The 12,063-nt window shown below is 34.7% G+C and overlaps 1 protein-coding gene across 1 annotated transcript in view; it reads left to right on the top strand.

The window, feature by feature from the left end:
• LOC149140797 (bifunctional purple acid phosphatase 26-like) overlaps positions 1-7,513 on the top strand; it is a 260,481-nt gene extending 252,968 nt beyond the window's left edge. The window contains exons 8-10 of the mRNA XM_089446580.1: positions 6,117-6,238; positions 6,424-6,585; positions 7,188-7,513. Of these exons, the coding sequence (XP_089302706.1) occupies positions 6,117-6,238; positions 6,424-6,585; positions 7,188-7,278 (375 nt within the window). The 3' untranslated portion in view covers positions 7,279-7,513. The remainder of the gene's footprint in view (positions 1-6,116; positions 6,239-6,423; positions 6,586-7,187) is intronic.
• Positions 7,514-12,063: the final 4,550 nt, after the last annotated feature.

Raw genomic sequence — 12,063 nt, 5'->3', positions numbered from 1 at the left:
AGCCACAAGTGAGAGCTTCTCAATGTATTGAAAGGACATTGCAATATTTGAGAACTTTCTCGACACCTTGGGATTATCAAAGTTTAGAATTCAGAAATCCCATTGTCCCAAATCCTTTTGCACAACTCTATGGACTTGAAAGAGTTGATGAATCTGTGTTAGCTGACAACACTGAAGAAGTCAAGAAAATTGCTCTTTGGCTCAAAGAATTTTATAGACTTAAGTTGCCTGAAAAATTGTCTATGATCAAAACCTTAGAAGAACTTCAAGGAAGATTAAGAGTAATCAAATAACTAATCAATCAAAAGGCATTAATTACTGTTAGTGTTATGGCAGGAAATTGGAGTGATGATGTAGTTTGTCTGATAAGCTTATTACTGTCAACCAAGGTATGTTCATCCATGATTTTTGAATTGGCAACAGGTGGCACATATCAATCATAACTGCAAGCTTTGGATCATCTGCGCCATAGAACGCTCTGTCAGCGTGTTTCAAATTTTCAAATGGGAATTATTAGATGGAGTTGAAATGTCAGTTCAATCAATGCCTGAATTCCGTAAAAGCAAAAAAGATTCCTTCCTTGACATAGAGATAGATCCAATGGCTTATGTTAATCGGTGGACAAAGTCCGATGATAAATATCTCCTTCCACAGAAGAATCTCTATGTTACAACCGACACGATAAAGTTTGATATAGGACAATCATCAAAGGCACTACTAAAAGGAGAATCTTCTACAGTCTCAACAAAAGAAAAAGCAGCTACAGCAAAAGGAAAAGAGAAGGTATCCAATGATAAAGCAACCATTTTCGTAGATTTGTACCAAGATGCACAGGAGCAACAGGACCACGCATGGGAATCAGAATATTTGGAATGGTTAAATCAGTCATGGCTAAAGCAAAAGCTTCCATCATCCTCATCAGAAGCAGACGAACTCAACTACGAATATGATAGTGACCGAAGTCGGAAAGGACCTTGGTAGTGCATTTTCTTTTAATTATTGTACTCGAGAATGTTGAGCAAACATTGTCTGGACTAAGTAATGTCTGACAGGACCCTCAATAATTCTCATATGTTCTTAGGATTTATATATGTGTGTGTGTGTGTGCGCGAGAGAGAGTGTTTGTATTTTGTGCTTTAAGAGACCAGAGACTAAAGGCTCTACTCTGAGGCATTACTTGGTATGTAACATATTTATTTGAATTAATACTGAAGCCTGTTGAGCCGCCTATCTGAGGACAGTTTGTTCCAAGATCGCCTTAAGTCGGGATTTTAAAGCGAGTAGAAGACCAGAGGAGTCGTGTGTGTTCTCGTATTTCCCGTGCCCGTGGTGGACGGTGTGAGGAATTTCAGCTATTCTTCAGTGATTCAAGTAAGTTACTGAGTCCATCATCCCCATATGGAGCCAAAGGTTGACCACTGGAGTGGCACCTGATGATTCTATGAAGACTCCATGCCCAAGGATGATCCAGAGGACACTTGTACCATCAGATATCATTAGTCAGCAGAGTTTTTTTAACTCTACTTCTATTTTCTCATCATCTTTCTTATACCCAGATTCCACACCCTGTGGGGAATTGTAATAAGTGATACTAGTAATGATGAGTTTTTGAGTCTGTAACAGGCCTAGGATGTTGGGACTTGATCAGTAAACAAGTACACCTTGGAGTGTTTTTTTTATCTGGTTAATTATCCCTTTTTTTCAGAGGCGGATAATTTTTTGGGTTTTTGACTCACGTTTTACCCCAAAGCCGGGGTGACGGTTTGAAAGTTGAGCCCCTAACACATCTTAGTGTCTAGAGTTAATGTATATTACCATACTAGATCACACAAAAAATTTCGTGGAATTTGGTTAGGTCTAGGTAGTCATTTTTTAATTTTTTATATTTTCCGCACTGTGGAAATTGCTAATAAAATTGTATTTGTAATGTAATAAGTGATGTCTAGAGAAGTTGTATGGGGTATGAGTAATGAAATTTGCACCTCTCACCCTCAACTTTCTACTATGACACACTTTGATGGGTTAAAAATGTGTTTTGAACCCTCAAAACCCACTTTTCCTAGGTTTAGTGGGAAATCTGACAATTAATTAAGCCAGAAATTAAATAAATAGAGAAAAATCAATATCCACACATGTTAAATGTTGTGGAAATGAGGTGGAAAATTATAAGGGAGTTAAAGTGAAGTCCCAAGGTAATGTGGACTCCTAAAATCAAGGAAATGACATGTGCTCAAATAAAATCGAATCTGTGGCATTAAAGGAGAAAGCTGCTTACTTGGAAATTCAAATTTGTGAAGTTAATGCACATTTGGGAGGATTTGGGAGAAAATTTGGAGATTTTTGTGGGAAATTGTCCCCACATGGGTTACCACCCATATACACTTGTCATTCTATCATAAAATTCGAATTTGGCACATAAGGCAAGAAGAAAATGATGTCCACTTGCCACAATTCGATTTTTACCCTTGGCATTGGAGCTCCATTCAACAAATTCAAATTTCTTTTTGGGATTGTCACCTCATGCCACTTGTTTAATCACTTCTACATTGGGATTGGCTCCAATGCCATTTGTCATTGTCATTCTTCATTGGGATTTTCTCCCAACTCTTTATATAATAGAGCCATGGGCTCTCATATGATATCATGTAATACGAGCTATTGTGCTTGAGGAGACTTTGCAGGATTGTATTCACTACTTGCAATATAATATAATAGTCTTTGGGGTAAAGCGTGATGGTGTTCTTCTCCTTGCATGTGTGGTAAATTCTTGACTTGTTGTTATGCTTCTATTTATTTCCTCATGTCATTATTTCTTTCATGCTTGTTTCAAGTTATGTTAGTATGCAACTATCTCATATTAGCATAAGAATTAATTATTTGCTTTAGGAAAAGAAATCTTCTAGTGGATAATAAATGTATCTCTAAGAATTCTTTCCACTGCACTTATTTAATTTCATGTCGATTTAATGATTTGTGATGAAGTTTTGTAGATGAATCATTATTTGGTCAAGCTTTTCAAGCATGAGGGGAAATTCTCAGAGGATCCAACCCATTCTTGAAAAATATTCAAGGAGAACCCGCATGTTTTTAATTCCAAAGTCTCATATATATCTTATTTGTGTCTTGCAGAGATTCTTTCAAGTTTCTTAAAGCTTTTATTTCTTGCATCAAAATATCAAACTTGGAAAAAAATATTTTTTACGTATTGTACTTCATTTATCAATATCTGGCTATTTCAAAGAGCTAATTCATGGCTAGTCAAAGAGGAGAGCTTGTTCATACTTTTTGGCCTAACCTCTTAGATTATTTTTGTAACATACTTTGTTGTCATCTTGGTCTAACATTTGAGTTATTTTTGTATCTTTTTTAGCAAGAAAGTTTCCATGCTTTGATTTGTAGACTTATTCATCTTGAAAGCGTTTATAATATCTTGTGCTAACAATTTAGTGTTTCACTTTTCAGGGTTATTTTAGCTTTCCATTTGAAAGAATTTCACTTCATTTTAAGCAAAATACAATTTCATTTCTTAAAGAGCAAATACTTGGAAGGCACTGGTTGTTTATGTATTGCATGCTTATCTTATGATGGTTATTGCTCATATCATTTTTTTCTTATAAATCTTAAAGAGATAATCTATATAAATCTAACAATTCTCCTAGAAACCCACATCCTTTTTAAATTAACTTTTCATTAGGGACCACCCCCCTTAGCTAACCTAAGAGATAGCTCAAACGGAGAGAGTCAGGATTAGTGTGACAGACCCTTCTCTGAGTTCCTTGCCACGAACCACACTTTGTGGGGTTGAAGGCTTTTCTCACTGACTTCTAGGTAGGTGTAGGTGGCAAGGTCAACAGGTCTCATATCTTTGATCAACGAACTTTCAAGAGCTAGGATTTTTGTCAATAGAAACCTTTGAGAGGGAGCTTAGCATCAAATTGGCTATTCTTAGCATTGTTTCTGACCATTTGTTTTATCGTTTTCGTGAAATGTTTATTTTGTTGAACATGTTGAAAATTGGCAGTTGAGGGAGCAATTTACAATTCCCTCCTTGGAGAAGCCCTGCAAACCCTAAGGAGACCCCTCTTGCACTTGGAAAAAATAAATTTGCACATGGAAAAATATTATTCTTAATGTTGGTACAAGTCGGCCTAAAGAGAGAAATTCATCCTCTTAACTTACATATAAATAGACCTAAATTGACATCACTTGAAGGAAACACATTACACATCACATCTTCTTCATCTGGTTCGATCTCTTCTTAAAATTGTAGGGTCAAGTTCACATGTGCAAGGGGAGAGAGAAGTTTTGTTGACTGCAATGACTTTTGTTTTTAGGCATCTTTGACCAACATTGCCCGGGGGCATAATTGACTTGGTTGACCGAATTTTCTGATCTGTTTTGGAAGGTTGAATTCAGGGCGACTTTCACTGTTTTGACGTGGGCACTTTGACCATCTTTAATCGTAGATCTGAAAGTAGGGTTTCTGCAGGTTGACTATTGGCTTTGACCAAATTGCAGGAGGAATTTTTGGATCTGTTTTGATTGGCTTTGACCAAGCAAGGCTGAATTCTTTGCTGCTTTGACCAAAGTTTTCTGGGCACATTTGGCCATTGACGTTGACTGGTTAGGGTTGTTGTTGACTGGACTTTGACAGGGCCGATATTGCAGCACTAGTACTTTGACCAGATTTGACTTTTATGCTCATCATTGATTGGATATTGATTTGTTGACTTGGATGGTCAAGGCTTTGATCTTTGACTAGTTGATAGATGTACTTGGACTATGTATCTTTGTTGAACATTTGATGAATATCAAATAGAAGAAGAATTTGGTTGGGTTTTTCCCCTTGTGGGGTTTTCCCTGGTCTTTGACCTAGATCTCTGTATCTCATTGATCTTGGTTGTCTTCTATTGTGCATATTGTTTACTGTTCTATCTACAATTGCTTACTGTTATTGGGTGATTGAAATTAAATTGGAAAAGTTATTGCTACTAAAAGAAGAAATTTTTCAAGTGATTGTTACAGCATAAAACATTGAGACAAATTAACAGAACATGTCCATTTTTCTTTAGATATTCATAGACAAGCATGGGACTAAGAGCATTGGCCTCATAGTGAGGTGGTATATCAATGACTTAGATGGATGTCTCTGACTGTGACCCTGTTACATAACAGTGAGTTAGATACATACAGTGACCTTGTTAACAATGAACCTGATGTTTGACTGTAACACTATATGACTTTGATCTTGACAGTGACTTAAATGGTGAATGTCAGTAAAAGCGATGGATGGTTATATTACAACAGAACCGTATGGTTTGAGGATGATATGACAGTGATAGCAGAACTTCTATGACAACAATAGTCAAGTAATGTTCTTATGACAATATGATTTGTTGTCGGATTGGCCCTAGGTGGCCTATGCAATTGATAATGATGTCTCATGATGTTGTACTTTGCATCTTATCTGAACAATTGATGAATATCTAATAGAAGAAGAATCTGGTTGGGTTTCCCCCCTTGTGGGGTTTTTCCTGGTCTCTGACCTAAAGGCTAAATCATGGTGTCTCTGTGTATGCTTTTCTGTTGTTGTTCCTTATTGTTTCACTGCATTGTTGTTTATTGTTCTCTCTACATAATTGGTAATGATGATATGATATGGGGTGAATGTTATTTGGAAAATGTGATCTGTAAATAATTAGTAGATTTGAAAATGCAATTATCTTCAGCAAAGAACAATCAAGCCCTAAAAAAAATTAACGAAATGTCAAAATCTTGTGAATATGGTCTATGCAACTTCAATAGGGTGCAATTAAATAACAATAAGTTTATCAACTCTCACATGCACATGCCAAGCAATGAAATCCTGAAATCCTGGACACATCTGTGAAAAGCCTGGAGTTTTCTTTATATTTCTATTTTTATTGATAATAATATTGCTTAAATATTAAGTTCATAAAAATACACCTGTCCAATATAAGCAAAATAAGTGTCTTTCTTCTTTGCTTTCTGTATGACCTGTTGCTTCAGTTTTGATATGTCTATATTGCAAGATTCCCTTTGATAAAACTTGATGCTTTGAACTAACAAACTTCCGATGTCTGTTTGCTTTGCAGTATAGAATGTCTAATGTAAAATATAACATTACAAATGGAGCATGTAAACCTGAGCAAGATGAATCAGCTCCAGTGTATATAACTGTTGGTGATGGTGGCAACTTAGAAGGCCTTGCTGGGCCGTATGTAATTAAGCCAAATTTTTAGTAGATTCGATTTTCATTTTGATGTTTTTATCAATATATGTTTAGTAAAAATAAATAATATGAGGCATATACATGCATGCATTACTTGTTGCTTTTAAATCAGCTTGAAGCTGTTTTCCTTCTTAAAATTGATCAAAAGCTAATTTTGTATCTCTACACAGCTTCAAAGACCCACAGCCTGCATACTCAGCTTTCCGTGAAGCCAGTTACGGTCATGCTATGCTAGAGATAAAGAACCGTTCCCATGCTTATTTCTACTGGAACCGCAATGAGGATGGAGTATCTGTGGCTTCAGATTCACTTTGGTTATACAACCAGCATTGGTATGTATGAGGCTACGCAGACTAGCTTGGTGTTTGCGGTGTTATGCAACTGGACATATCGAGCATTAAGAATAAATCTTTGTCAGTCTGTATTTCAAACCATCAAACAAAATAGAAATTTCCATGTTCTGCATCTGGTCAATGTATTTAGACATCTTCGTGCATGCTCTAAATTAATAGAATAGCATATATCCATCTTAACCTGGGATCTGTGAAGATCAGAGATGGATATAATAAACTCAAGCTGCAAATCTCGATCCTGTTTCAACATTATATACATCATTTTAATAATTATTTAGGTTTACACCTTGGCTTTTTGAAATCCCTGTCGACATTTAATAGATCAAGATTAATAGATTCAAGATTAAGATGAATATACCTTTGTTTAGGTATGACAGGATAAACAATATGCAATATGCAGTTTTTTTGACGTTATGTTATTTAAAAAAAACCATGCTGGGTGGCGTTATGCACATGACATGGAGATTGCGCCCATATCAGGCTGTAGAGTTCATTGCTTCACTCAGTACAATAATTCTATGTTACGTTTACAAGAATGTCTCCAGAGTTGAGGGTGCTGATTCTTTCGTTATCTTTTGCAGGTGGAGCAAACGCCAAATAAATCCAAGGCGAAGATTGAAGAAAAACCATGACAATATGCGCACTGAGCACCTTGGAATATCTTTCATCTGATTGGAAATAATCGATAAAAGTGGAAGTTCTCAAGAAATGTAATAATATGTATCATAAACATGCACGACCTAACTGTGAAATTAATTCAGTTGTTATATTATTTAAATCTATCATTTTGTAGAGCCATAGAAGCTCCTATTTGGACAAAACAGCTTCATGCATTTTCAGCTTATTACTGCCAATGTAACTGGCTTATTTAAACAAGAATAAAATTTCCACAAAAATTCTCGAGTGATGTTGTTCCCTGCAAGCCATTTTGTCCAATCTTCTTTAAACATTGTGGCAAAACTAAATACATGTCGCATTGAACATGTGCCTTCCAATTTTACTCTATACAAGGTTCGTATTACAAAGTAGAGAAATGCCCGAGTTTCTTAAGCTTGGATAAGATGGCTCATTGTGGAGCAATTTTACTTTATGGTTTTCAATATCTAGATGGCTCATTGTGGGACAATTTTATTTAATGGTTTTCAATATCTAATCTTCTGTAGTTGATTCAACTTTGATCTTTGGATATTTGATCTCATCTTTGGATATTTTTACGTAGCGTTATAGCTATATCGATGGTATTGATATCTAATTCTGGTTATGGAAATTATATTTACATGGTATCATTGGAGCAAATTCCTAATGTTGCCTCCTCTTCCCAATTGGAGGCTAAATTCAATGTCAAATATTTTTAATAAGAACTTGGAGTAACTAACTAGTATGTTACTAACTGATATGGGATAGAAACCATTTGGATTATTGCAATTGAAAATTTGATACTCCTTTGAATAAAAAGTGTTTTATGGAATTGTTTGAAGAAGACTTTTCTGTTAAAGATGCAAATCGAAATATTTTTAGTGGGTGAATTTTTGTCAATTGGCTAATTTTCTTTTCTTGAAAAAAAAAAAATTGTAAATTGACAAATTTTACTCCAAAATTTTGTCATTTTTATATCAAATATTAAATATGCTTATATTGATAATATTCACCAAGTTTACAAGTTTTAATAGTAAATTATATTTTCAAATTGAAATAATCACCGAAAATACTATATTAAGTATAATTTTTGAACCAAAAAAAAAACACCTTATCTAAGCTAGGAGTAACTTATTACATTGTGATAGAAACCATTTCCATTATTACCATTGAAATGACACTCCTGTAATTAAATGGACCGTTATGGAATTTCCTTAGAAAACCTTTTTAAATTAAAAATTCATATTATATTTCATTCACATCCCCAACATGATATACAATGCAGTGATACATTATTTGGAAGATGATAAACATGTGAGTGTCCCCTTCCTAACATATGCGACAAGAGCTTACATGTTTGCTTTGGTGCTCATTGTAACAAATTCCAATTCTCTACCTATTCTAACATAATGTTGGATGTCTAAATTTGATTCCTTATGGTAGCATGGTATCATCTCCATGAAATGCTAACTAACAATGTCTTTTCCATATAAAGGAGATGCATGTTAGGCATATGGTGTCCCATATTTCCTTTCATGTCGGCCTAATCACCCATTTGTCCTTGTGGATGAGCCCTTTCTATTCGAGGGGAGCCATATAGAGTAGGGAATGTTTAGTGGCTTTCAATTCCCTGAATCATTGCATTGATTTATATCCATTGAGGACATGTTTAACTATTTTAGGGTTCTAGCATATCAACAAGAACCAATTTTAATTCCAAAGTGATTAATCCTATACTTCACTATTGGGAAATTATTGAGGACTAGCCACTACGCATGTGTTCCGACTCCCTACACTATGAGACAATGGGGAAAATACAATAGTAGTAATGTATATGGCATGTAACTAAAATTATATTTGCAATGGTGATTCTTCTAGCGAGTGGGGTATTTTAATGATGCAATTTTTTCGTTTAATCTCATATGTATTTAGGACCTATTAGCACTTGGAACTGTCCTTGGGGAGTTTAGTTCTAAGGAATTCGAATATAAGGAAAATTCCAATGTCATCTCACATAGTCCCTTTTTCTTTGGGGTACTGCTTACTTGCCTCAAGGGGGCGTCCCTAGAGAAATTGGAACCTAAAATTCAAATTTAGAAGAGAAATCAGTCCAAAATCTAATCGGTGGCAGAGAATATGGACAAAAAACGTTAGCACAACAATCCTAAATCAAATCTTAGTAGCTAAAAAATCCTTTCCACTAAATAAAAGAGATAAGGGAGCCTTTTTCTTTGAGATTCCCACAATAATATAACTTCACAAACTGAACTAGCAAGTTTTACATTAATCAAACATGCTAATGCATAATTTTAGTACAAATCAAGATTAGTCCATTTCATGGAACTAGAGAGGATATAGATAATAGTGACCACTCAAGACATTGTTGGCCTCAATGTTATCATGACTAGTTAGTTATCAAATTGGTTGACCCCAAAAAATAGAACTAGTAAAAACATTGAAAACAAAATTGGTTGATTGAAAAATAGTTATACTATTCAAATATTGATGTGCATCCATGTGAATCTAAACCATAAAAAACAAATATGCAAAGTTTTCTCATGTTATATAGAAAGTGTGCATTTAGAATTAAGTTTAAGGTTTAAGGTTTTTTATTTGTTTTCCATTTTTTAGGTGAATTTGGTGGGTTGAAGTGCACCCATATGGAGCTATATTTGATTGGTCAACTCCATATGAAATCAACTGATGCAAACTACAAAGATTAGTTCCAAAAAAAACCAATCAATTATAGTTTGATGGATTGGTTCCACTTAAAAACTCTTGGAAACTAATATCACTATTTAGTTTAGTGGATTGAGTCACTTTTGGTTTGATGGGCTAGTTCCACCCAAAAACCACTCAAAACTTGTTCAACAAGATAGTTTAGTCAATTTCAATCTAGATTTTGATCACACCAATTGACCTATGATGAAACCCTAGAGTAGTGTCAAGACTCAATGTAAAACACTAACAAACATGAAGATGAGTAGAGGAAGAAGAATGGATAATGGCATTGGTCCTTGTCTACCTTACTTGCATCATCATTTGTTTTCAAGACAAGTTAAAAACAGGAGGAAGATCAAGTATAACTTGAGCCTTAATTAAGTGCATTTAGGATTCTTACACACTTAATAGGGTGCCTCAATTAGGTAAAAGGAGCCCAAAATCATGCAAAGAATGACATCCTCTTCATACCTTGTGAAAGCATTGTCAAGATATTATAAGGCATTGAAAAAGTGGTTGAAAATCCTAAAAACTACCTAGAATATTTTATGTAAGGGTGCCCTTCTCTTGCTAAAGATAACTTGCATTCATAAACAATTTGGGAAAATATAAATATAGAGAAGAGCATGTCATGTTAGCCCCTACAAAAGCATTGGTATCTCCTTAAAATATCGTCAATTAAAATGCCCTTATTTTGACTGGAATAAACTATATAGTTGGAGGAAGAGCTAAAGATTAATGGTCTCAAGGACGCGTCACTTCTGTCAAGACTCAATGTAAAACACTAACAAACATGAAGATGAGTAGAGGAAGAAGAATGGATAATGGCATTGGTCCTTGTCTACCTTACTTGCATCATCATTTGTTTTCAAGACAAGTTAAAAACAAGAGGAAGATCAAGTATAACTTGAGCCTTAATTAAGTGCATTTAGGATTCTTACACACTTAATAGGGTGCCTCAATTAGGTAAAAGGAGCCCAAAATCATGCAAAGAATGACATCCTCTTCATACCTTGTGAAAGCATTGTCAAGATATTATAAGGCATTGAAAAAGTGGTTGAAAATCCTAAAAACTACCTAGAATATTTTATGTAAGGGTGCCCTTCTCTTGCTAAAGATAACTTGCATTCATAAACAATTTGGGAAAATATAAATATAGAGAAGAGCATGTCATGTTAGCCCCTACAAAAGCATTGGTATCTCCTTAAAATATCGTCAATTAAAATGCCCTTATTTTGACTGGAATAAACTATATAGTTGGAGGAAGAGCTAAAGATTAATGGTCTCAAGGACGCGTCACTTCTTTAGCTCATGATTGAAAGGAAAACACGTGACAAGAGGATAGGAAATATTCTTAAGAAATCAACTCCACTTGGAGAAGATAAGACAAAAGGAAAAATACATGCAAAAAATTGAAAAGGGAAATCTCCAAAGTAAAACATGCAAGTAGAGTCCAAATAAAGCCACATTTTCCCAACATATAAAGCTTTTGCTTTTAAAGAAAACCCAACAAAAGAAACTTTCCTAACATTGAAATGTTTTTAGAGTGCAAGTCAACATGGACAAAGTGTGGAGGCATTGGAAAACTAAATGAACTAAAAGAATCCATTTGCATGGTGTGAATACATAAGCATTGGAGGGACATTCCTCCAAGGTGTGAATAAATGAGTTGAAATCTAGCACTAGAGGAATCAACCAGTCAAGGGTCAATGAATAAAACCCACTTCTAGATGCAAAAACACTTATCAATGATGAATGTAGGTACGTAGGTAATAATAGCCTCTAGATTGGACTATTAGTGGAAATGTTGTAAGTCGATAACAATATATCCATTGGAGGAAACACAATAATGAATCACCTCAAAAGAAAATAGGTATGTAATGTAATGGTGAGAAATAATGAAGTCTTTGACCAAATTTACATTTTTTCCATTGATGATGACTTATCTGCTATACAGAGTAAAAATTAATATAGTTAGCTTGTCTAGTCAATGACCAATAGTGATCAATGTTACTTATGACAAGGTATCCCACTATTGAATAAAATGCAAACCTAGTCCAAATATGAAACTATACTAAGTGAATAGATATGTTGATGTCA

This window comes from Pinus tabuliformis, chromosome X (assembly GCF_031772625.1).
Source record: "Pinus tabuliformis cultivar Carrire ecotype Pingquan chromosome X, CPIR1, whole genome shotgun sequence".
In the NCBI taxonomy this organism is placed as follows: domain Eukaryota; kingdom Viridiplantae; phylum Streptophyta; class Pinopsida; order Pinales; family Pinaceae; genus Pinus; species Pinus tabuliformis.
Note: the sequence above shows the minus strand (reverse complement) of the source record. Positions and strands in the feature narration are given on the sequence as shown.